The sequence below is a fragment of the Microcebus murinus genome, chromosome X (assembly GCF_040939455.1).
Source record: "Microcebus murinus isolate Inina chromosome X, M.murinus_Inina_mat1.0, whole genome shotgun sequence".
NCBI classification, from domain to species: domain Eukaryota; kingdom Metazoa; phylum Chordata; class Mammalia; order Primates; family Cheirogaleidae; genus Microcebus; species Microcebus murinus.
In genome coordinates this window covers 86,806,903-86,834,421 of record NC_134136.1, presented here as the reverse complement: position 1 = coordinate 86,834,421, position 27,519 = coordinate 86,806,903, and the positions used below count along the sequence as shown (strand labels likewise).

Below are 27,519 nucleotides of genomic sequence, written 5' to 3'. Positions count from 1 at the left end.
ACAGCTCTTGTTATCTTACTTGAAATATTAGCCTAACTTTCATATTCTATATTTCTCAATCAGTATATTTTTAATTTTTTCCTTTGTTCATTAGACAAATATTTATCAAATATCTCTGTGTGTTAATCTGATGTAGGACATAATCTCATGGTTTGCTGCAGATGACCATCATCTTCTCCATAAGAAGATGTCTTAAGTAGTCTCTATGTTGCATCTGATAATGATCAGGAATAAAATTCAAGAAATCCTGGGCCTCTGGAAACAGGACATGGCTTCCCTGAGCAGCTGTCAGTGGGTTTTTATCCTGAACTCATGTCCCTACTTTCAGTTTATCTCATTCATAGAGAATGAAATTACTCCAGTTAAAGTCTCCCAAATCAAAAGGGCTAATGACCGGGCCATGTCTCCTTCCTGAGATAATCAGTGCCATTGTCATTCTTTGTAACATTACAACTTCTCCTGAGGCTGTGTTAAAATAATAAAACTCAGGCATGCTATTCCCCCCCATCTCCCGCAGCTGTGAGTTCTGAGTTTCTGTTTGTGAATAAGCATTTCAGAATTGTCATGAGGTGGAGGAAATAACATACATGGAGTATTTCCCAAGCCCAGTTGCCAAGAATGAGCTCATTGTAAGCATAAAACGAGTCTTAGAAACTTGAAATACAAGCCATTCTGTAATGATTCACCTTTCCACGAGAATGGTATGGTTTCATTGTAGGACCTTGGTCTTTCAGAAGTATACCACAAATAAAATTTAAAATTATATCACAAGATTAATAAAATATTAAACTATCTTTTTTATATTTTGTTGATATTTTATAGTGATTAAATACAAAATTGATGTTTGTATTTAAAGGAAATGTTAAATGTAATGCAAGCTTGCTACATTGCTTTTGGAAAATGTATCTAAAAGACGTTGATAGTAATCTGTCCTCCATAAAAGAATAAGATTGGTTGGTATTTTAACACTTTTTATGTTTAACAGGGCAAATTTGATACTTTTTAAAAATATAAAAGCAGGAATTGCAAATATATTGCACATCATATGCCAATTTCCAACTAATTGGTAATGGCTATGTACATGTTGTGTTAAGAAAGATCTTGAGGCTGAGTTTGGCTTAGCAGCAAAGGTTGCTATCATTGGATAATAATGTTTTTCAAGGATAAAAGATAGGGAGTGGGCATGTAAGTCCTATATTTGCCATCCTTGTGTAATTGGAAAAGGAGTTAACATTTTAAAATACCTTTTCAGAGATGACTAGAAACATACTAGTCTACATTAAAAATAGTATTTAACTGAAAACAAAGGCCAAAGTAACACCATTCCACTTATCCTCCAGGTCAATGCATCACGTCAAGAAGCCAAATTGACAGAAGAATGTGATCTTCTCATTGAGATCATTCAGCAAAGAAGACAAATTATTGGAACCAAGATCAAAGAAGGGAAGGTATGGTTTCTAGAACAGAGGATTTCATATTCTTTACCTGGAGAAAATATACTCCCATACACTTCCAGTGGCTTTGGAAATGTTGAAATCCCTCTTTTGCTACATGTTCTATTTCTATAATTCCCTCTTAAGTCTGTAAGACTTAGTTCAAAGGCCCTTGCTTGGCAAATTTGTCTTCATCTTTTTCTTTGTATTATCATGGTCTCCTGTACACACCTGTAATACAAGAGCTATTTATTCCATTGCCCAATGCCAGGAAGCATGAAGGTCTTGCTATCACAGCCTCTGTTTTTTCTCTCACGTGTCTGTGAGAAGGTGGGTTCCATGGAGGTAGAATCCATTTTCTATTTTTTGCTATAAATTTATTTTGTTTCATATTTATTGCTAGGATATTTATTGCTATAATCTAGCAATTATCACAGCATTAAATAAATTAAAAATGAATCAGACTTTATATGTAGAAATTATGAAGTAGTTTCCCATGCCCTTCAGGGAATTTAGGCAGGTTATAACTTCAGAATGGCAAAACTCCTATAGTTTTACTATATCATATACTCCTTTGTGGTTATATTAATAGTACTTCTTTTCTAAAGTTTATATGTTTTAATTTCCTATGGTTTTACAGCAAACTATATTCAAAAAGAAATTTATATTATATTCTTTATAACCACTTTCTGATTTATTCAAAATTCATTCAGAACTGTTAGTAACTTTAGAATCCATCACTTTATTCAATTTTTTTAAATGTCATATTTTTATTGAAATACTTATGATCCTTTTTATTTTTCCCATTCCTCTGTTACCTTCAAAGGATATTTTTTCTAAATATTTTTAAAAATGGAAACATATATTTATGATCCAAGAAATTAATGAGTTTCTATTATTACTGCTCATGGCTATACTTTGATGAAATATATATAATTAAAACAAACTAGCAAGTTTTAAGTAAAAAACACAGAAATTACAATGGCTAATATATGTGCTTTTCTCTGTTTTCTACAAAATTTAATAGGTACCTTTTAATATTATGCAATGTTTTAGATTACCCTGTCTGTACAGATTGAAAAATATTTATGCATGTAAACTGTAATGATGATCTGAAAAATTAGTCAAATTAAATACTTCTTGAAGCTGGTACAGTGGATTAACAGATCAACATAAAAGTATTCCCTGGCCTAGGACTGACTCACATGTGCTGAGAAGCTACTTTCCCTCATATCCAAATAATCTCATTTAGAAGAGCACTGAGTGTCCTTCTAGAATCCTTGCAAGATATATTTCCTCCTCCATCATCATCATGCACCACATGTGCACATTTGTTAACTCCACACATCTTCCAGCTTCTCAGAAGCATAGCTGTCTGAAGTACAGCCACAATTAATTGTGCACATGCATACAGAAGGCAATTTGCTATCTTTACATGGTTGCATTCAGGGACCAGCTCTCAATAATATCTGGGTTTTTTAATTTTACTTTTTATTATAAATTAACAAATAGTTGTATATATTTATGGGGTTCAAAGTGATGTTATGATTTAAGAATACAATGTGGAATAATTAAATCAGGCTAATTAACATATTCATTCCCTCAAAGACTTATTTTTTGTGGTGAGAACATTTGAAATGTACTCCCTTAGCAATTTCAAAATGTACAATACACTGTAATTTACACTGTTCACCACGCTGCGCAATAGACCTCAAAGTAAAAAAAAACAAACAACTTATTCCTCCTCTCTAATTGAAATTGTGTGACCTACTCGTGTTCATTTCTTATTGCTCCTATAACAAATTACTCTAAACTTGGTGGCCTGAAATAACACAAATTTATCATCTTAGTGTTCTGGAATTCAGAAGTTCAAAATCAACCTCACTGGGTTAAACTCAAGGTTTTGGCAGTGCTGTTTCTTTCTGCAGGCTTTAGGGAAGGAGAGCCTTGCCTTTTCTAGCTCTTATAGGCTGCCCACACTCCTTGGCTTATTTTGACCTCTGTTTCCACCCTCACAATTTCTTTTCTGACTCCGGCCTTCCTGCCTCCCTCTTTTAAGGATCCCTGTGATTCCATTGGGATCACTAGATAATCTAGGGTAACCTCCCCATCTCAAGAGCCTTAACTTAATACGTCTGCATAATTCTTTTTGCCATGTCAAGTAACATATTCAAAGATTTTTGAGATTAGGATATGGGCATCATTTTGAGCCCTTGCTCAGCCTGCAGTGGCACTCCACCACAACTTCCCAGCAAGCATGACTTCTTTTCCTCGACTTAACTTGGACTTCCCAGCATGAGGGTTTCCTCTCATGAGCTAGATCAGGGTAATAAAGGGTGTCCCCAAGTTCCGACCATGGTAGCACATGGAGTTCATGGTTTGGTGCATTCACTTTACCCCAAACATATGTCAGTAATCAAGAACATAATAAAATGGAAAAGCAGTGAGACATGGCTGGACCAAAAACAAGATAAACATCACCATGGATCAAAAATGGGACAAAATGGCAGCATCATGATTATGGCTAAAGGCATAGGCTACTAGGATCAGGTCTGGAAGAGCCTGAGGCAGTTATAGCTTCAATTCCTATGGATAAATAGTTCTTGAAGCTTTGGGGAAAGCATCTAGAAGTGTTCCAGATGTGATCTAGGAGTACTCCAGATGGGGTGGAGGATGGAAGTTAGGCTCCTTGTGTAATGCCTTTGGCTGTAGAAGGCTTCACACTTCATTAAAAGGAACTAAAAAAGATTATATTGCCAATCTCTATCTAGTGTCATAGCTTTTAGCAAAGTCAAGTCATTAGGTTGCAGCCTATGTTCAGACTGTTTCTGATACCCACACAAAACAGGAGCCTCAGAAATGCATACATAAGTATAGGATTCCTAAATGGTGGTGACCTTAAGGGCCAGGTGAACTGTAAAACCATTAGATAGGGTGGGCTGAGCAGGGGGTTGAGAGAGAAAAGAATTATAAGTGACCTCTTGCCTTTAAAACTGAAATTCTTTGCTCAATTAGAAAGCATGTAAAGAAATCTTAAATTTCTAAAGATACAGCCAACAAAATCAGCAGACAACATAATGTTACCCCAGATGAAATTAATTTTATGGGAAAATGTGAAACAAAACTTTAGAAGTAGTCTTAAGATGTTCAAAGAGATAAATGAAGGAATAGCTTTTAAAAGAGCAAAAAAGTGAGAAAAAGGAAATGAAATAAAAAATAAATAGGAAAGCAACGCATTAGCAGTTTTGGAAGGAAAAATGTAGACACTGAAATTGAAAAGAAAACTCAGCTGCAATGGAAATTTGGAAACTGAGTTTTGGCCTCCACCTTGGAATTCCATAAGTATAGGAAGGCACAAAAGAGTCTCAGTGACATTAAAGCATAGCAAATGCCCATTGAGTTTGAACTCAAAAAATAGAAAAGTACATATGAAAAACTACACATGGGACACTTTTAAAAAATAATAATTACATTGTTGGTTGGAAGGGAAGTATCAGCAAATTTCAAATTCTCAAACAGGAGGCCCCAGGCTCAAAACTAGTGCCAGTTAAATACAGCTCACATGGCAGTTAATGTGTTAATTGTTGGTTTATTCTGGGTTTTTTTTTACTACTTCTTTACCTAAGTTTTCAAATTATTGGCATAAAAACATTCATACACTTTTCTTATCTTTTCTGAAATCCATATTGTATTTATCCTGTATTTGTTTGTGGAGCTTCAGACTCTTTTTTTCCTTTATCAGTCTTACTACAGATTTGTCTTTTTAATTATTTTCTTTACAGGCATGAATCCTCTTGATCAGGGATTGGCAAGCATTTACTATCAAGGGCTGGAGAGTCAATATTTTAGGCTTTGAAAACTACATACTATCTCTGTCATATATACATCTTTGTTTTTCTTTTTTTAACAATCTTTTAAAAATGGGAGGGAAAAAACTATTTTTACTCACAGGTGTTTCAAAATTAGACTGTGAACTGTTCTTTGCTAATATCTGCTCTTGTTTGTTTTTTGTTTTGCTTTCATTTACTTCTCCTTTGCTTCTTAGTTTCTTTAATTTGCTTTTATTGAATTTATTCTTTTGTGCTTTTTCTAACTCTATCTGAAGGCAAATTTTTTACTTTTAATATCTTTTCTTTTTGTATTTTAAAGAATGGAAGGCTATAAATTTGCCTTCAAATATTTTTTGCTGCCTATAACTTATATAGGTCTTTCATTATGGTTCACTTTTAAATTTTTTAAAAATGTTGTGAGAATGTTTTTATATAAGAATAGAATTTAAAGTTTCTGAACATTGTAAAACTATTATTTTATTGCATACGTAACTCACACACCTCTTCACATTAGGAGCTGCAAAAACTACTTTTCATGTTGCATATAACTCATGCACAGAAAAGAATAAAAAATAACACATTTTTCATTAAATTAGAAAGGATCATTTTGTTTTTGAAGTTTTTATTCTATTTTTGTCATAAAACACCATGGTCCCAAGGAAAACATTTTTTTTTTCTAGTATGGCAGTCAATGTGTTAAAAAGCAAAGGTTATTTAATCATTTTTGTAGATTTTCCTCAATTCACATTCCCCCTCCAAAATGGCACCAGGCCCCAACAGTTTTATAACTTATTTTAACAGAAGTTCAAGGAACTGATAATCTCATTCTCATTTAAGCTGCTTCAGAAAATAGAAAAAGACATCTTTTTGCAGATTGTATGATCTTGATACCATATACAGACAACATAAAAATTGAGGAGGTAAATATCACTTATGAAGCTGATTCTAATTTTCATATTGAAATGCAAAGGCTATAGAATAATCATAACGAATTTTAAAAGACAATAACAAAGTTGGAGAACTAACACCAAATGATTTCAAGATTTATTACAAAGCTGCAGAAATCAAGATAATATAGTATTGGCATAAAGATAGACAAATAGATCAGTGGATTGACAAAAGACTTCAGAAATAGATTCACACATACATAGACAACTGATTTTCAGCAAAGATGCAAAGGCAATTTAGTGGAGAAAGGATAGTCTTTTCAACAAATGGTACTGGAACAAATGGATATCTACATGTAAGAATATGAAGTTTGATCCATACTTTACATCATATATAAAAATTAACTCAAAATGGATTGTATACCTAAATGTAAAAGTTGAAAGCTATAAAACTTCTAGAAGAAAACACGAGAGGAAATCTTGGTGACCTTGGGTTAGCAAATGACAAAAGCATGATCCATAAAAGAAAACATTCAAAATTGGATTTCACCAAAATTAAAAACTTCTCTTCCAAAGACACTGTTAAGAGAATGAAAAGACAAGCCAAAAACTAGGAGAAAATATTTATTTATAAATTACTTATCTAATAAAGAACTTGTATGCAGAATATGTAACAAATTCTCAAAACATAGTGAGAAAACCAACCACGCCTTCACCAAAATGGATAAGATTTGAATAGATACTTAACCAAAGATGTATGGATGGCAAATAAGCACATGAAAAGATGTTCAAAGTCATTAATCATTAAAGAAATTCAAACTAAAAATTTCAATGAGATGCCAATACCTTTTTAAAAGATGGCCAATGCCAAGTGTTGGCAAGAATGCAGAGGAATTGAAACTCTTAATAACTACCATGGGGAATGAAAATGGAACATTTTGGAAAGTTGTTTGACAGTTTCTTAAGTAACCATACACTTACCATATGATTCAGCCATTCTAGATATTTAGCAAGAGAAATCAAAGCATATGTCCATGCAAGACTCGTAGGTGAATTTTCATGTTAACTTTACTTGTAATAACCTCAAACTGAAAATAATCCAAATGTCCATCAACAGATGAATGAGTAAATAATTTGTGGCATAATCATACAATGGAATGCTATTCAGTAATAAAAAGGAATGGACTATTTGTACATGTAACAACATGGGTGAATCTCACTATAATTATGGTGAGTGAAAGAAGTCAAACAGAAAGTAGCATGTATTGTATGACTATACTCATATGAAATACTAAAGATGGTACTTTCTACTAATTTACCTTAACAAAAAGAAAATCAATGTTTGTTTAGGGGTGGGGTGACAGGCAGAAGGAAAATTTGGGGCATGATATGTGTTTATTATCTTGACTGTGGTGACTGTTTCATGGGTATGCACATATTTGAAAAGTTATCAAATTTTGCACTTTAAGTATGTGCTGTTTATTATATGTCAATTCTATCTCAATACAGCTTTTTATTAGACATATAAATTGTGTATTATTCAAAAAAACAGTCTTCAGAAATTAAAATGAATGAACTAAGGTGATATATATTAGCATGGACAAATCACAAAAGCACAAGCAAGTTTTATAATGATTTGTATGGAATGAGAAGAGTTATATGAAATTTGGTAAACTACCAAAAATTCCCATACATTGTTTAGGCATGTGTACATAAACGTGTTTAGGAGTAATCAACTCTAAATTCAAGAGGGTGTTTTCCTCTGGAGAGAGAGATGTGAATGAGATTAGGAACTGGGGGTCATGGTGTGCACATATAATTCCGGCTACTCAGGAGACTGAGTCAGAAGGATCACTTGAGCCCAGGAGTTCGAGGCTGTAGTGAGCTATGATTGTGCCACTGCACTCCAGCCTGAGCAACAAAGCAAGTCTCTAAAAAGAGAGAGAGAAAGCACGTCACACAGGGGCTTTAATGCCAGCAATAATATTTTACTTCCTTTTGAAAACTCTGAAGTTTACATGATGTAAATATTGAGATTTGGTAAAGCTGGTGCTATGTAAAGGACGGTTCATCATATTACTTCTTCAATTTTCTGTATGTTTGAAATGTTTCACTTTTTTAAGTGTACATTTGCTCAGGAACATTATTTCAAAAGGAAATATTAGAAAGCAGACATTACTTGGGAAAGATGAGGGCCCAGTTGGGCTTTCTCTTGAGTTAGTACTTTGGCACATGACCAAGACTAGCTGACTCCAAACCCTTGAATTCACAGTGACCTAAGTCCCTGGCCAGAGCACATGGTGTCAGAGGTATGTTTCCATAAGGAAGGGTGTGAGCACCAACACTCTGGAAATCTTAGGTGCCAGGCAGGGAGGGCAAGTGTAGACCTGGGGCCCACTTTGGGGCTTGGGGCCCTGTACCCCAGGGTGGCAGTGGTGGCCAAGGGCACTGAGTCAAGAGAAGGGACAGTGATGCCTTATAACAAGCACTTAGAAGTGGGCAGGTGGAGAAAGAACCTGGCAGAATTGTAAAGACCAACAAAGTGAAATTTAATCAACCTCCTTACTTTGCCCCTGTTGGTCTCTGATGCCGATCATAAGGCTGTTAAACCTGGTATAAACAAACGTACTGCAAATCCTCCAATTCGGGGAGGTTGCCAAGCAGGTGGTGGTGTCGTGCATTAGTACCTACTGGTAATTGCTGCTCTTGGATCATTGTGTATTCTCTGAAACAAATAGCTTGACAGCCTTTACAAGTGGACAGACCAGAGAGTCTTAAGCCATGAGCATCCCGGGAAAGAATTTTCTTACTTTTTCAGTGACAGGGGGTAAATTTCATGTCAATACACAAAAAGCTGATGGCAAACTCCAGACTGAGTTCATGCATTTGACGTTCAGACACAGATCTATGGTAGACTGTTGAAGGCCACAGCTACACAGTAAAAGGGTGCCTTTTCATCACTGCCTTTTATGTACACTAAGTCTTCAAAATTTAAGAGAATTAATTGGGACTGAATCTTCAGGCTTTCCGTGGCCTTAGATGTTGAATACAGGCTTCGTTGTCAATTCAGATAGCAGTTTTGGGGTGTGTATCCTACATACATATGAAAGCATATATATTAAAGTGTTTAAAATGCATTTAAAGCAAAATAAGGCTGCTTTTAAAAGAGTATGTAAGTTATAATAAACAGCAAATAAAATTATATGAACAGGCCTGTGTCCCCACTAAAAGGAGATTCCAACAGACAAAATATTTCTATGATAAGTACAGAGTGAATTCCAAAAGTTACAACATGGCAATCTCACTTCCCAAAGGAAAAATGAACAGAGTCGACTGGAAAAATTGTCCCCTGCCACATTAAAACATATACATCAGAATCTTCTTATCTGTCAATATTTAGTATTTTTTAAAACATCAAATTATATTCATCCTGTCAGATTTTTAAAAAATATATAAAAAAGCATTAGTATAAAACTAAGTGTTTTGCTCTATGCTCCAGGATCTAAGTTTGAAGTGCTTTGACAAGTAGGACAGTGTCTCAGAGTGTGCTTCAAATCAGGGCCACCTGACCAGAATCATTTAAGCAAACTTTCTGTAAAGGGCAAAAAATAAATATTTTAGGTTTTACCATATGGTCTCTGCTGCAACAACTTAATTCTGCCCAATGTCGCGGCATGAAAGCAATCACCAGTGATTCATAAGGAATGAGTGTGGCAGAATGCTAATAAAACTTTATTTACACAGACTACATGCCAGATTTGGCCCACAAATCATGGTTTGTGAACACCTAACTTAGAGCAATGTTTTTATTTTCTTTTTCTTTTTTTTTTTTTTTTACTGTAACTCAGAGTAAGAAATACATATTACATCACAATACAGCATAGACACACACAAAAAATTTTTACAAAACCCAACTTACTCTTTCTACCAAGAATGCACTCAGCTATTTTCTTTTCTCCTCTTGTCTTCTATTTGTTTTTTAATGCTAATCATGACCATCCTAATGATTTATCACCTGCAGATTAAAAAATGTTCATTGCTTGTTGAAATGCAAATTCCTGCTGCTCTGTGAGTTACAACTCCTTAATTAGAATATTGAAGAGTAGACCTAAACATCTATAGTTTTTCTTTTAAAACAATCCCCAGCCGATTTGTTTTGCACACTAGGTTTGAGAAGCTCTAATCTGGTGTATCAGATGGAATTGTACACTGACCTATAGTTAAAATTATGCCCCAAACTGTTCTTTGTAGAACATTCTAGTATTTTCACAGGAGTTTGTCTCGCTTTCATTTATTAATGATTTGGGGCTTTTTTTCCCTTCTTATGTCACTTTTAATTGTCAGTACCATGATAGAAAACGAAGAGAAAAAACTGGAGTTCAAGCGTCATGACATTTATAATCTGCATAGTCTTTTATAGGCTTATCCAGAGGATAAGTGATTGACCTGAAGTTATTCTAAAGGAATATTTTGACCTTATTTTCTTCTGTTAGAATTATATTAAACATCTTCGGTTCTGCCATGTAATTTAAATTTTGTGTGTGTGTTGTGTGATTAAATATTCCATTCACTTGGTTTGTCTAGGGATAGTAAGTTATTGTTCCTTCTGGAATTTTTCCTTCCTCTGACAATTTCTTGTGGACGTGTTCTAATATCCTGACTGGATGCTGTCCTTAGCTTTGCCTCTGGATAATGATGCCAGAGCCTAAATTCTATTTGGTGTAAAAATAAATGTTATTTCATTCAACCAATGAACACAGTTAATCTGCCGGGGACAACTAACTATAATTATAATGAGTTAAGTCTTTTACCAGGCTCAAGATCGCACACTATTTGTCCCAAAGTTTTGACACTTCATTCTCCGACTTTCAGGAATTTTTCTCGCCCTTGGCTGAAGTCTTGTGCCTGATACTTCTCAATTCAGCATTAATTTCCTTTGTTTGCTATAGTTAGTACATACTTGGAAGTGGATGTTCCTTAGAGGCCTCAAGTTCTGACATCTCCTTCCTTCCTTTTCTTAGATTAGAGTTATACAGGGATGATAATGATGACTTGGAGAAAGAAGGAATTTCTTGGAGTTAGCAGGAATTCTGGAGGGAGCCTGAGCCAGCCTTGTCTGTAAGACAGATTAACCGGCCTCCTCCCTACCCTTTCACCCGGGGCTATTTTCCATTCCAGAATTATCATAAAGCCAGCCAAAACCTGTCCCTGGGTGTGTGGATGGGGGCTGTAGGCGCATGGCAATTCCTATTAGCAGTCTAATTTTAACTTGGCTTCGGGCCACAGGGCCTCATCTCACAGCATATTGCAGACACCAGAGCTAACGGTCAAGTAGGTTACCTTGGACTTATCTTGGCCTGCCCCAGAGGTTATGGTCAATTACGTTTGAGGGTCATTTTCAAGCAAGACAGAATCAGGAATTGGAATGGAGGCTGTGAAGCAATCATGCGTTTTTATCCCAACTGGGAAATGCTTATCAAAATAGTTCTTAGTTATCAAGTGAGCACAAAGTGCCTGGAAATGACGTTCCCAGCGAGGGGAAATGGCCCAGCTGTGCTTTTTTTGGCTTTCTCTCGTCTGCTCAACAGGAAAAATATTAATCAATGGGAAAAACGCTCCCTTTCTGTTAATTTAACACATGAGTTTTAGGTGGTGTGGGAAACAGTAATACCTAATGCTTTTACATCACAAATTTCCTACATGGATTGGAAAGAGCTTTTTAGAAAATGGTTTTTACTTAAGCCATAAATTTGTACCTCTAGGAGTGATTTATCTTCTTGATGGCACAGCTGAGAACCTGAGATAGAGAAAGTGCCAGGGTTCCCTGCAGTTTTGCAGCCATTGTGTGGAATAATCCGGGGAAGAGGTCTGGTGACCCTTGCCACTGGGCAACACCTTTTTTTCCCATCAACAGGGAAGCAATTCGCAAGTCAGTATTTCCTTATAAAACAAATTAGCAACACTTCTCCAAGGAGATAAAAAGGTATCTAAGACAAGAGTCCCATACTTGGGCTTTCCATATTTCAATATTCCTCTAGGCCTACTTTGTGAACTTTTATGGAAGGATGACTTTTACACAACAAAATAAGGAGTCCAGCCTTTTCACTAAGTGAGCCCACACATGTAACCATCTCTCTCCATGCCTCTTTTGTTCAAGGTGATGAGGCTTCGCAAACTGGCTCAGCAGATTGCAAACTGCAAACAGTGCATTGAGCGGTCGGCATCACTCATCTCTCAGGCGGAACACTCTCTGAAGGAGAATGATCATGCCCGATTCCTCCAGACTGCTAAGAATATTACTGAGAGGTGAGTACAGGGGTGCCAGGAACTTCTTGGCCACTGGGCTCTTGTATCTGGGGTGTGATTGGTTGGCCTTGTCCTTGCCTTGCTTTTGTTTTCATTTTCAAGGCAGAGGAGAGAATAGAGGCTTTGAGCTGTTACGTTCCAGCTAAAGATGCTTCCCTTTGACAAGTCAGAGCCCTTTCAGTAACAGCCTGGAGTTCAAGGCCTTTGAAACAAGAGTCCACCAGTTAGAAAGAATAAAATCAACCGGCTTTTAGTGGGAGAAGCTTATGATGGCACAAAAACAGCATTTATTGTGACTGTCAGACCTGATGTTATCATACACTTGCTAACAAAGAATCGAAATGAAGGCAAAAACATGAAAGGGAATCTTTTCTTCCATCACAGGGCTCATCTATTTAAAAAAAAAAATCGCACAGGTGTTGTTCTTTGTTAGGCCCGTTTTCATTTTGTTGAGAAGCTTGGCCTCAAAAAGTTCAAGGCTGACTCATGCAGGAAAGAAAGGACCGAACTGTCAACCTCATACCACCTTCTTTTAAAGTACCTTCTATTCTAGGGTAGAGAACTTTAAAATGATGTTATCTGAAGGGTCATCTCAGCAGTAAAACTGGCAAGGATGTGTATTCCTTCGGTACACATACACGATTGGCATAAAAGTTACTCATCTTCAATGACACAGACATCTGTAGCAATTCTAATGGATTCAAAGAGCAGCACTAGACTGGGCTGGGTACAACCAACACCACATAAATGACATCTCCAACCAAGGCTAATGGACTTGACTTTTCATGCATTCTGATTTTCAGTTAACAGCCCTTTATCCAAAGTAATGATAGAATCTTATCACTAGAAGACCCCAGAGAGCTCATCCATGCTTGTCTTTATTCTAAAACGGAGGTCAGCAAACTTGTTCGGTAAAGAACCAGAGAATAAACATTTTCAGCTTTGCAGGTTATAAGGTCTAGGTCACAACTACTCAACTCCACCGTTGTAGCCAGCTCTAAAGCAGCCACAGAATACAGGAATGAATGGGAGTGGCCGTGTGCCAATAAAACCATTTACAAAAACAGGTGGTGGGCTGTACTTTGCCAACCCCTGGCCTAGGGGGAAAAATACTTGCCACCTTATGGCTAGAATTTCTTCAAGGAAGGAGAAAGGAAACTAACATTTATTGAGTGCTTGCTTGTTTCAGACTCTGCTAATTGTCAAAATATTGCATAGGGAGGTAGGCATTGATATCTCCATTTTCACTGTTCTTTAGAGTAGTGTACGGTATTTTTGCAGCTCTAGTCTACTATCCAACCAGCTTGACTGTGTTACTTTTTATATTGGGGGAAAATTCCTTTTACAGCTGATTAGATGCTTGTCTCTTCTAAAGAACATGGATAACAGCTGGCTGTCATGTCTGTTACATCCTTAAAATGCTCCTCTCCTTACTCTAAGAGAGTCCCATTTCTCTCCTTATAATTCCTAGATTCCAAGTGTTTGTTTTCACTGCTCTCATCTGGACCACATCCAATTGCTCAGTATTCATCCTAAAGTTACAAACTGCAAATAGCACTAATACTCCAGGGTACCCGGAACACTAATAGATAGCATTTACACTTAAGTCATGGTTTCCAGCTGGAATCCGAGAGTACTTTTCTCTACCTACGAATTGTGAGATGTCCAGATGAAGTGGCTACTACAAGCTGCATTCCTCAGCAATCCCTAAAAATTCAACCAAGTGTCACATGAATAAATTTTCACCTAGTGACCTAAGAAAATGTGGCCCTATAACAGTTATACTGAAAGAAGGGGTGTGCATTTGAAGTATAGCACCAGCGCGTGAATGCTCATATGCGATCTCCCTCAGATCCAGTGGGGCATATCTGCTCCCATTCAGCTCTCCCTATAGCAAGCCCACTTCATCAAGAATGGGAACCTGACTTTGACTTCTCTTTCTACAAAGAATGTGCTTCCGTCAAGTTAGAATACGCAAAACCTGTAAGAATTTGCCGCGAGCCCCTGTTTCTTTGTTTCTGCAATCCCCTCTCTTCCCATGTCTATTTGTCATTCCTCTTGGTGAATTCCTGAGTCTTTTTCCCTTTCCAGAAGCCAGGATATAGGAAAAGGGTGCTCAGCTTAGACTAGGAGTCGGGAGCCCTGGGTTCCAATCCTAGCACTGTCACTTTTTAACTATGGTTCTTTGAGCTATTTTATACTTAGAAAATTGGGCTCAGAATAGCTGTCTCTTATGATAACATTGCTGAAATCTACTAAGAACAGGTCCTAAGCATTATAGATACTCCATGAATGTTAGTTGGATCTGTGTTTTCATATTTCAACATGTCAGTCAAGCACTCCTTGTATGTCTCTGTTTCAGTGCCTGTCTACTTGCCTCTGTTCTTCACCCTGTCACTTAACATTCTTCTCTAGGATGTGACTTCTTAGTCCTCTGTCTTCTCTTGTGTCTGCCTTGGGCTTTGGCTCCTGTATATGTCCAAACAATCTTTATTCTTCAATTCAAGTGGGGAACCCAGAATAAACTTTTAATCCTGCAGGTATTCCTAATATGAGACTTAGATGAGATTTTTCTGCATTGTTAAATCAGTTAAAGTAGATATGTCTTCCTACAAGCTGAATCAAAACTACAAAAATTTTTTAATTCAGAAACATCAAAAAAAAAAAAAAACAAGAGAGGAGAGAGAGTCACAAGCTTCATACTGTAGGAGATGCATATCCTTTGGAATCAAATGTTTGGCTCTGCACTAACTGCTTAGTAATTATAGATAGCATTGGGGCTGCTCATTAACATTTCTAAGTCTCATTTTGCTCATATGCTCCAAGTGGGCAGGATCCCCAGCCACCTTGTTTTTGCTGTGATAGCCCCAGCACATTGCAACCTGCCTGACATGGATGAATGAGTGAATGAGTGAGTGAATGGATCTATAAAACAGGGCCAATTATTCCTACCTAATATAGTTATTATAGAGATAAAATGAAATGATGTAGTAAAAACATTAGTCCAGTTTCTGTCACAAGTTGAATGTGCAACAAATATTTAATACTAGTTTCCTTTCTTCCCACTCAATAGATGAATACAAACGTAATGTATAACATACTGTATTCTCAAGCTACACTAATAGGTCTTTGGTGTGATTGTATATGTACTTTTATAACATTATGTTAAATAAGCAAAACTATTCACTAAATCAAGGCATAAGAAAGTTGGTCTAATGAATCTAAATTTAAAATCACTCTTAGCAACGAATTATCTGTATCAAAAGGATAGTAAAGAAAATTCCCTCTGAACAGTGCCCATTTTTCAGAGCATCTAGAAGGTTCTCAGACTCTTCAAGATGATCCCTCTGTTCCTCACCACCATAGTCAGTTCAAGGATCTGCCATGCTTTTCCAGAATACAAAGCCAAGAATTCCAGTTGTTAGCTCTGGAAAGATGTCACTCAGTTCTAAGAATTATAGCACATCTGATGAATAGCTTTTGCAGTGTGTTCTCCAGGGTGTTCATAGGCATTAAGACTACAAGAAGGTTCCAGGACCAAATGTGTTTGGGAAATCCTGAGCTGACCAAAGTAAAACACACTTTGTTATGTGAGACCTCACGGGGTTTTACCATGGCGATGTGCATTGTTTGGCAGAAGCGGTGTGAGCAGTGTGGCTATAGACGTGTCCACCTTCTGGAAAACTGGCTTCATGTAGCTACTAGCAACTGAGTGTCATGGAGATTAGGGTCATCAAAGCAGAAATAGAAGTAGAGAATAATGTGCAACCCACCCTCTTAAGCATCAAGATAAGACACAATGCCCTTATTTGCTCCAATATATTAAGAAGAGCTTAACACACACCTCCACATACACACACACACAGACGCATGTACACACACACATGTGCACAGAGACATGGCTGTAAAGCCAGAAGTTCAGAAAGTGGCATAGCACTAACAGCCATGGTGGGTTTTGGCAACTTATCTAAAAGGCCAGAAGATGGGGAACAAGGATTTGGGAAATAAAAACATGGCCTAAAATGTTGACTTTGGCCCATTTCCCCTTGCCTGTCACTCCAATTAAGAACTTGAAATTGTAGCCAAAAATAAGTATCTTTCCTTCCATCAAAATACAAATGCGTAGGTGTTAAAAGCTTCGGTAATCTCCAAAGATTCTTGCTGTCAGTCTGCCTCCCAGGCTGGGAATGTTCATCTTTTTGGTTCCCACTCTACAAAGTTTCTGCCAGCAAGATGGCAGGCATCTTTAACAGTGTCACTTTACTAAAGCATGTTTTATTTAATTGTTTGTGGACCACAAAACCAGGAGAAATATGGGAACCCAGTCTATTTGGATGACCCTGAACAAAGAGGCTTCTGCCACTGGACAGGGGATCTGCTAAAGCCAGAGAAATACAAGTGCAAGTTCAGTTCTTCTTTCCACAATGGCATGGGTGCAATTCTCCCTGCTGAACATTATAACCAAGAATTAACTGGGGTTGCACTTTGAAATATTTTTTGAGTTCAAATGGCACCATCGCATTTCTTTTAACTTTTCAGCATTGGTGCATATATTCTGGGCTCTTTGGTATGTAGCACACTTTAAGGACTTCATAAATATTTGTTGAATATTTGTTGAGAATAATCCTAGGACCTCTGTGGGTTTTGAGGGCTTTTTGTATTCAAGGAAAGCATTTTTTAGATACACTTTGACCATCAGTGAAAAATGCCTAGCAACCATTCCTGTATCCATCAGTGTAAATTCGTAGCTGTTAGTAACAATAATCAATCCAATTTCCTTGAGTGCAATATTTAGTCAACAAAATCACACAACTCTGCTATTCATTGCTTCTTGGTGAAAGGGTTAGGAGGGGAAGTTAGAGCCTCCACCCTCATTCAAACACTTGAAACTCTTCTTTCCAGAGTTTATGCCTCTTCAGACTTTCATCTATGGATTCCAATGTCATTGCCATTATGACAGTGTTGTTTAACCTCTCTACTTTCCTCCTTATGTAACCCTGAAAATCTGCCAGAAACAGAACTATAGAAATTGTATTTCCATGGATTTTGGACATTTCATAGGTATATTCTTTTTATTGAGATGAAATTCACATAATGTAGTTTTAACCATTTTCAAGTGCACAATACAGTGGCATTTAGAACATTCACAATATTGTGTGACTACCACCTCTATAAAGTTCCAAAACACTTCCATCACCCAAAAGTAAACCCCATACTCATTAAACAGTCACTCCCCATCTTCCCTCCCCTCAGTCCCAGGCAATACCAATCTGCTTCTGTCTCCATGGAGTTGCCTCTTCTGGACATTTCATACAAATGGATCATACAATATGTGGCCTTTTGTGACCAGATTCTTTCATAGAACTTAATGTTTTTAGGGTTCATCCATATTGTAGCATGTATGGGTACTTCATTCCTTTCTGTGGCTGAATAACAGTCCATTGTACAGATATACCCACAGGTGTAATTTTTATAGCCAAGATTATATATATATATATATATATATATATATATATATATATATTTTTTTTTTTTTTTTTTTTTTTTTGAGACAGAGTCTCGCTTTGTTGCCCAGGCTAGAGTGAGTGCCGTGGCATCAGCCTAGCTCATAGCAACCTCAAACTCCTGGGCTCAAGCAATCCTTCTGCCTCAGCCTCCCAAGTAGCTGGGACTATAGGCATGCACCACCATGCCCGGCTAATTTTTTCTATATATATTTGTTGGCCAATTAATTTCTTTCTATTTATAGTAGAGACGGGGTCTCGCTCTTGCTCAGGCTGGTTTCGAACTCCTGACCTCGAGCAATCCACCCACCTCGGCCTCCCAGAGTGCTAGGATTACAGGCGTGAGCCACCTTGCCCGGCCTAAACTCCAAAGTTTTAACAACCATTACGAGACTGACCAGTTACCCTTGAGGTAACTAGACTGAAATTTTTCTAGATTAAATGGAAAGAGTGCAGACCTGGAATTCTCCTGGTTGCTGCCACCTAGCTTTGTGGCCTTGTATAAATGAGCATTGATCTTCTTAATTTAGAAAAGAAGTAGCTAGAGTTAGACCTAAATCATTTCAAACTTGTTTGCTCAAAAATTCCCAGTGCCCTACACAATACCCTGCATGTGGTAGCTCCTAGGAGTATTGTTTATGGAACTTAACAAAACATCAAACTCAACAAGATTACAGGTTACAGATTACATCATTTTATATGTTCAGAAGTGATATACTCCATGCCACAATTTTCCTGTTTTTTAAGAGAACCACTTACATTTTTGCATCAGTCAGTGTTGGTAATTAATAATTGAACTTTCCAAATCAACTTGAGAATGCATAGAAGGAGACTGATACACACCAGTACCTTGCATTATAGTTTATACATGAGAATTCTAACCAGAAAACCTAAAGGAAGAGGAGAAACAGTGCATCCACTGAGGGAATTTGCGAGAAAGTTCATGAATATTTTCCATGGCATCTGCTGGGAATATGGTGTAAGAAAATGAATACAAGGAGAGCGAAAATGAGCCAGACAAAAAAACTCGCTTTTTAATGTTTATTTTAGAGAGAGTCTAGTAATTGATTAAACTAATCCAATATCTGGAAACATTCTTTTTTAATCTTTGCTTTGCCTTTTATGCAGTTTGAAATTTTGGAGACTCCCCTTTGAAGTGGAGCAGGGTCGAGTCTGAAAGGAACAAACAAGTTTCCCAGACAGATGTGTGAAGAAATGCCTGGAGCTATGTGCTTCTTGCTGGGGTTAGATGTGACGGGGCCAAGCTGTTAAATACACAGCAACATGAAATATGAATATTCTTTAGCTTTCACAGGAAATTTTTTTGCAGTAGTAAAAAGGGAGAGAGGAAGCCGTTCAGTTGTTTTTCCAATGCCTTCACTTTCTCTTTAAGCTTGCATTCATTTGCTTTGTGTTACTGTGTTGTGCCATTTTGAGATTCTTCTAAACTCATGTATAAAAGCAGCACTTTTAAAAAAAATGATATTTCTTTTCCTTTTATTTTTTTTTCATTCCTGAGCAGTGATGGTGAAAGCCATCTTGACATTTCTAAAAAGTTGTTTTGTTTCAATTACAGAGTCTCCATGGCAACTGCGTCCTCCCAGGTCCTAATTCCTGAAATCAACCTCAATGACACATTTGATACCTTTGCCTTAGATTTCTCCCGAGAGAAGAAATTGCTAGAATGTCTGGATTACCTTACAGGTATTGTCTTTTATGTTCTCTTTAACATCACTTGCATTCAGTGACACAAACACTTTGCCACCAGATCACTTATTCCCTAAAAACCAGAGTTATGGACTTTTGGCTTAGGAATGGCATCTAATATTCCCATAAACAATTTCTGTATACTCCCTTTTGTTTTTAACCAAAGCAACACAGTCCTTGTGTTGCTAAAATGGGGACAGGAGACAGGAGGAAAAAAAAGAATCTTGATCGTTAAAAGCATACTTACTGGTATTTCCCTCACTCTCAAGGTATGGGTGCTAAATTTAATAGCTTTGTTGGGTATTTTTCATGTCATGTTAGTAAGTCATCTCACAGTACTTTAGCAGAGAAAAAATTGACAGCTAACTGATAGGATGTCTGTCTACCCTGTTCCAGCTCTTTGTATTTTTCATCTTGTTTTAATCTTTACAACATCAAATCAAGGTAAAATATTATAATCCTCATTTTGCAAATGACAGAGGTCAGCCATCTCGCGGGAGGTCAGACAGCTAGGCAGTGACAGAATTCGGATTTGGCTTGGGTCTGTGCAGACTCCAAAGACCTCTGCTCTTTCTAGTAAAAGACTGAATTTCATCTTGACAAACATCACCATGGCAAAGATCACAAAAATCACATTGGAATTCCTGGTGCCTTGTTTCAATCTTGTGTTTCCTGGTTGGCATTTTTTTGGTCAAGCTTTAAAAAGTAAAATAACAACAACAAAAATCCTTAGACCATTCCTCTTTCTAACCATGCTTCTAAACTTTTTTTTTTTTTGCTGTCAATCTCTAAAGCAGGAACTGAGAACATTGGCTGATAGAATTCAGAGTGTTTAGACAACCTTATTTGTGTTAGCCAAAGCCATTGGTGCCTGTGACTTCAGGAAAGTACAGTGTACACAGTGAAGCCAGGTGTGCACTGCACTTAGGACATGCAGCCCTCAAGAAACCACATCCCTAACTTAGCATGGCGTCAGCCTCTCAACTCCAGTTCTGTGTGTGTGTTTGTGGGAGAGTGGCTGGGGAAGGTGGAACAGGAGAAAGGGAACATTGTGAGATGTTTGTTTTTATACAGTCTGTGGATAGAAAGCAAGGAGCTCTATAATCAGGGAGCATTGTACCCAGAAGATCAGAGTTTTTTTCTTTGCAAGGACCCAAGGTGCTATTTTTAGCCTTTCTACATTTCCAAGGAAGGCAAGTCATTCCACAAACTTATCCTTTGTAATACTCTTTGAAACATACAGCTCCCTTTAAGGAAGAAAGAAATCAACTAAAATGCATTTACAATAAGGATCTAAACTTACTTTCAAATACTTATGAATGTAGCACCCTCCTTTTTAAGCTTTTAACTCTGAGATTTATTTAAACTAACACTATCCAATAGAACTTTCTACGATAATAGAAATGTTCTGTATCTGCACTATCCAATATGTTAGCGGCTAGTCACATGGGGCTATAGAAAACTTGAAATGTGGCTAGTGAATTTTTACTTTTATTTAACTTTAATTAAAAATTAAATAGCTAGCCAGGCGTGGTGGCTTACGCCCGTAATCCTAACACTCTGGGAAGCCGAGGCAAGAGGATCACTTGAGCTCAGGAGTTCGAGACCAGCCTGAGTAAGAGCAAGATCCCATCTCTACAAAAAATAGAAAAATTATCCAGGTGTCCTGGCATGTGCCTGTAGTCTCAGCTACTTGGGAGGCTGAGGCAGGAGGATAGCTTGAGTCCAGGAGTTTGAGGTTGCTGTGAGCTATGATGACACTGCTGCACTCTACCCAGGGCTACAGAGTGAGACTCTGCCTCAAAAATAAATAAATAAATAAATATTGATCTATTTGACTATTCCTGTGCCACTGTCCTGACTGAGCTGTTTTTCACAAGGGCAGCCTGTTAAAAATCCTTTATTTTTTTCTTATGTCATTTGGGAATGAGTTTAATTGAAAGCAACAGAAAATCCAACTAGCGGTGACCAAACCTATCAAGTAGGGTTTGTATTCCAGAAACAAAAGAGAGACCTCCAGTCCAGGTCTGGGTAGCAGTTTGGTGATGACCTCAGAACCCAGGCTCTTTCTCTTTTTCTGCTCTGCCACCTTCATCGTGTTGCCTCTTAGCCACATGATCACAATATGACTACTACACTTCCCAGCATTATGCTCAAGTTTGAGGCAAAAAGAGAGAGATGGAGGGAGAATGATAGACAAAAATCTCTGCCAGCCAAGTTTGTCTTTGTTTATCAGAAAAACAAAAAGCTTGTTCAGAGGACTCACCTAGCAAACTTTCATTTGTGTCTGGTAGGCCAAATTCGTATCACGAGGTCATGCTAAGTGGCAGAAAAGACTGGAAAATTAAGTATTTGCCTGGTCACATGGCCATACTACCCAGAATCAAAGTCTTATTGGCAAGAGTGTGTCCTTCCTCTTTCCCAATAATTATTTAATAATACTGCGACAACATATGCCCATTTTAATCTCTACAGGAAGGTGAAAATATTGATTGAAGAGGAAATTGTGAAAGTAGTCTGCACTGAATTGTGACACATACACCATATATCATCCCCATGGCTGTTTATGCCAAACTAAAGGCCATATGGGGTACCTGCTATTATGCCTTCTGAGCTGTCAGCCCCAAATACAAATTTAGTCCATTTCTAGACATAACATCAATCCTGGCCATAACATACGATGCTTGGCTGATACTGCCGAGTCCAAATAGTTTATCAGACATTTGTAATCAGGAAATGAAGTGTTTGTGGAATATTAGCTGACCATTCCTTGTGTGGTGTTTGTGACAGAGGCAAGAAAATAACAGTTCTGGTACCCATTCCGTGAATATTGAAATTGGCAGCATGCTGCTGTTCTCATTTACAATAAATTGGGTATTGACTTCTCAGGACAAACCCATTGGGTTTACAATCAAAACAAGGTTAGCCTGCCTGGCTGTGAAAACAAGATTTTTTTTTTCCTATGACATGCCTGTAAGTGGTATGTCAAGTTAATAACCCGTAGAGGTGACATTTCCTTCCTGATTATGGCTACTGCCATGTGTCTCACAGCTACTCCTCTATTTTGAACAAACTTTTTAAAATATATTTAACCATATATTGCAATGCAGAAAGAACAATTTTTTTCTACAATGATTGATGGAGAAATAATGCAATAAACTATTTAAATTGTGAGAGAATAAGTATTTCTTTACTGCTCCATGCAGGGGTGACCTCACATCAACAGGGACCACAGAGACAATAATAAGCACATTTTATGATGCAGCTGGGCCTCCTCCCTGGAATGCATCTCTCCATTGGTGTCACTGATTCATGGACGTGCCAGTCACACTGAACGCCACTACATCTCACATGTACATACTTCAGGATACAGATGTGCAAATAAATATTCCAAAAAGAATGCTTTAAAGGTTATGCAGAGTAATTCTATCCTAATGTGCAATTTAATGCAGTACCTGTCATGTTTTGGATACTCAACACTGTTCGTGGAATTCAATGACCAATAGACAAAGCTAAGCTAATTGACTTAATACACTGAATGTTCTCCTATAATACTTGTCCTGGGTATATCTTCAGGTGGCAATGTGAAGACTACTAAAACAGAGTTTTAAATTTATCATTTTCATAAAGTTTTTTCCCTCTTTAAGTTTGTTTAGAACTCATTCATCCTAATCAAAATTTAGAGCAGGAAAGAATTCTGCTATAGTGTAAGCACAAAATTGCTCTTAATGTGTAGAAATATAGGAATGTTTCTCCTTTCAACGTTAGATTCTGGTATACAGAAGATTGGAACTAAAGGCCCTAGATCAATTCTCTAAACCAGGGGTCGGCAAACTTTGACTGTAAAGGGCCAGATGGTAGATGTTTTAGGCTTTGCAGGCCATATGGTCATAACTACTCAACTTCGCTGTTACATGAAAGCAGCCATAGACAATACATAAATGAATGAGCCTGGCTGTGTTCCAATAAAACTTTATTTACAAAAACAGGCAATGAGCCAGATTTGGCCCACAGTCACAGTTTGCCAACCCCTACCCTAAAATATTATTTTCAATGCAAAGCACTCTTTGCCTAGTCTTTTTCTTGTTCACATACTCTTCTCATAAAACCAGTTACTGAAACCAATCCAGTAGAAGTCATTTTAAATTCATTATTTTGGTAGGATTTAGACTTCTCTGCTCTAGAATGTGTTAAAGAAATAAAACAACAGCCTATTTTAAAACAGTGATAAAGTTAACCAAATGCCAAAAAAATCGTGTTTTCCTTGGGGAAAGAAAATGTACCTCTTAGATATGATTGATCGTTAATCATGGTCTTCTTAATTTGAAATTTCACCCACAAAATTGAGAAATGAGAAGCAAATGGGGCTGTACTAATAACTCTTTTTTTTTACAAGGCATTGAAACATCTAATGAAACAAAAATTCCAAACAATTATTTGACTGATTTTCTCTGGGATGATAAACAAGAGTATTTTTCCAATTGGATGCCTAAATATAAAGATACCTGACACAGGCCGGGCGCAGTGGCTCACGCCTATAATCCTAGCACTCTGGGAGGCCGAGGCAGGTGGATTGCTCAAGGTCAGGGGTTCGAAACTAGCCTAAGCAAGAGCGAGACCCCGTCTCTATAAAAATAGAAAGAAATTAATTGGCCAACTAAAAATATATAGAAAAAATTAGCTGGGCATGGTGGTGCATGCCTGTAGTCCCAGCTACTTGGGAGGCTGAGACAGGAGGGTCACTTGAGCCCAAGAGTTTGAGGTTGCTGTGAGCTAGACTGATGTCACGGCACTCTAGCCAGGGCAACAGAGTGAGACTCTGTCTCAAAAAAAAAAATAAATATATACCTGGCACCATGTAGATCAGGGGTTGGCAAACTTTGGGTCATAGGCCAAATCTGACCCTCTGCCTGGTTTGTAAATAAAGTTTTATTGAAATCTGGCCATGCCCATGTGTAGAAATTGTAAATGGCTCCTTTCATGCAACAACAGCAGAGTTGAGTAGTCGCAACAAAGACAGTATGGCCCACAAAGCCTGAAATATTTATCATCTAGACCATTACTGAAAAAATTTGCCACCCCTCCCCACCCCAGTGAATGAAACTACAGAAGTTCATCTTGTTTACTTTTGTTTGACATGTTTTCCATCATGCAGAAGAGAGTATTGTTTGCTTAACCTCCTAAACAAATTCTCATGATAAACAGAGATAAGTCCATATTAGCTGAACTCTGGCTACATTCCTTGTTAAAAATAAAAGTAATATCCAGGCAACCAAATATTCTTTGGATTGGAGTTACTGTCTCTAGGATAGTAGCTCTGATGGACCTATTTAGAAAGGCCTGCTTAACTGTCAAACATCTTTTCTGAAATGATATTCCAGTGGTGCCTGCTTTTCCACTCACGAGCATTTTGATCCCCACAGCTCCCAACCCTCCCACAATTAGAGAAGAGCTCTGCACGGCTTCATACGACACCATCACTGTGCACTGGACCTCCGATGATGAATTCAGTGTGGTCTCCTATGAGCTCCAGTACACCATATTCACCGGACAAGCCAATGTCATTAGTGAGTATCTCATGGCCTATTTATTTCTCTATTGGGTGGCTGTTTTCAGATAAATTGCATTCTTGAATTTAAACATCAAAGGAAGACAAGGAAAAAAAAGAACACACAATATTTATCGACTTATCTTTCCTGACCAAGAAAGTGATAGCACTCACATGTACTACACTAGTAAAAATAGCTGGCCAAATGTTAATGAAAATTAATGACCTTTGGCAGATCATAGGGATGAATCTTCACAAACATATTTTGAAGGGAAAGAAGCCAGAAACAAACAAAAAAAAATACATGCAGTATGAATCCATTTATAGATCCAGAACTTAGAGATCAAAATAAACTATTTTGCTTAAAGACACATTCATAGGTGTTAAAACTATACATGAGGCCGGGCGCTGTGGCTCACGCCTGTAATCCTAGCTCTTGGGAGGCCGAGGCGGGCGGATTGCTCAAGGTCAGGAGTTCAAAACCAGCCTGAGCAAGAGCGAGACCCTGTCTCTACTATAAATAGAAAGAAATTAATTGGCCAACTGATATATATATATAAAAAAAAAAAATTAGCGGGGCATGGTGGCACATGCCTGTAGTCCCAGCTACTCGGGAGGCTGAGGCAGAAGGATCACTCAAGCCCAGGAGTTTGAGGTTGCTGTGAGCTAGGCTGACGCCACGGCACTCATTCTAGCCTGGTCAACAAAGCGAGACTCTGTCTCAAAAAAAAAAAAAAAAACTATACATGAGAGTCAGGATGATGGTTACTTTCAGGATGGGAGGGAGAATGGCACCACTAGAAGGAAATATATGGGGGCTCTTGGGGCTAAGTGCAATTTCTAGGTGGGAATTACATGCTTTAGTCATTATATCATACAAGTAGTTTTATGTACTTTTCTGAGTGTTATTTCACAATATTTTTTAAAAAGAAAGGATTTAATAACATAAATAGCCAAAGAACATTAAATACTTGATCCCATTCAGAATAGAGCTGGGGCCATCACTTGAAATGTTATTAACAGGCCTCACCTGGAAAGAATTCCCACCCTTACTTGAAACAGAGAGGAGCCCCTCTCTCACTGAGGCCTGTTTGATATTTGGCATCAGGGGCAATTTTCTGATCTCACACAGTAGTAGTAGCTGGCCAGAGACACGATAACAGAGGAAGCACTCCTCCCCACCCCACAGATTTATTTAAATTAAATTGATCAAATGGCAAAGGACCAGAAGAAATAGCTCTTCAAGGGAGCAAGTTTGAAACTTCTTTAACAAAGAAAACTAGAATATGTCAAAATAGAACAGAATAGAATAGCAGTCACTTTTCCACAAAGAGATGTTTTAAATAAATCTATATCAACTTAATGTGGTTTTATTACATACACCTTTTTCTCTCTTAACTACACTGTTCTTTCCTAGCACAAGTAGTTCTGAGGCATGTGATGCTTAAAATAGAAATTTGATTTAGTATTAATTGAAAGAGTTATGCAGAAATAATACCAAGTTCTAAGTGACCAAAGTGTAAATGACCCATAGCAACAAATGGCTCCCCCTACCTTCCCCAACCCTCTCATATTCTACCCCATAATTGGCCTGCCTTGGAAGGTTTTATTAGAATCCTGCCATTTACCAAGAATGTATAATTTTTGAATGAAAGAGGGGAAAGTCATGAAATGTCAAGAACAGCTTTGGCAAGCTGCCCGAGTAGGTAGGGAATATAGAGAGGGCAGAAATGGTGAGTGGGACGGAAAGGTCTTGGTGGAAGTTATGGTTAAACTAAGTCTTGAAAGAGAGTGGGTGCCTGTCAGCAACTTTAGGGTATCCCATATAGCTGTGTCATCATAAGCAAACCTATCGAGACATAACATAGCAGGGCATGCTGGGAGATCTTGCCTTAATAAGGCTGGCTGGCGAGGCAAGTGAGGAAAGGGAGACAGTGGGAAATGAAGACAGAGAAGTACAACCAGGACTGAAACCCATATCTATCTGGCTCCAGAAAGCACATGTTCTTAATCATCAGTCACTTAATCCTAACTCACAGGCAAGAGCCAGATCACATAGAGATACCCAGGCCACACCATGTTTGGATTTCACCCTGTGGGCTTGAGAGTCGTGTACAGCAGTGGTGTGATCAAATGTACATCTAGAAGCTGACTCAGGAGCACTGTGGAAGGTGGAGGGGAACAGGGTAGGGCTAGAAACAAAGACATCAGCCAGGAGATTTTGTAGTAATTCACTGAGGCAGCAATAGCCAGGACCTGCCAATGGCACCAACAGCAGAGATGGAAAGGCAAAGATAATTCCAA

At 37.7% G+C, this 27,519-nt stretch overlaps 1 protein-coding gene across 3 annotated transcripts in view; it reads left to right on the top strand.

The window, feature by feature from the left end:
* The window catches only part of MID1 (midline 1), a 331,494-nt gene that overhangs the window by 282,686 nt on the left and 21,289 nt on the right, over positions 1–27,519 (top strand). For all 3 annotated transcript variants that reach the window (XM_012784842.3, XM_012784838.3, XM_012784841.3), the window contains exons 4-7: positions 1,341–1,448; positions 12,308–12,456; positions 19,537–19,664; positions 25,091–25,234. In XM_012784842.3, coding sequence (XP_012640296.1) covers positions 1,341–1,448; positions 12,308–12,456; positions 19,537–19,664; positions 25,091–25,234 — 529 coding nt within the window. The remainder of the gene's footprint in view (positions 1–1,340; positions 1,449–12,307; positions 12,457–19,536; positions 19,665–25,090; positions 25,235–27,519) is intronic.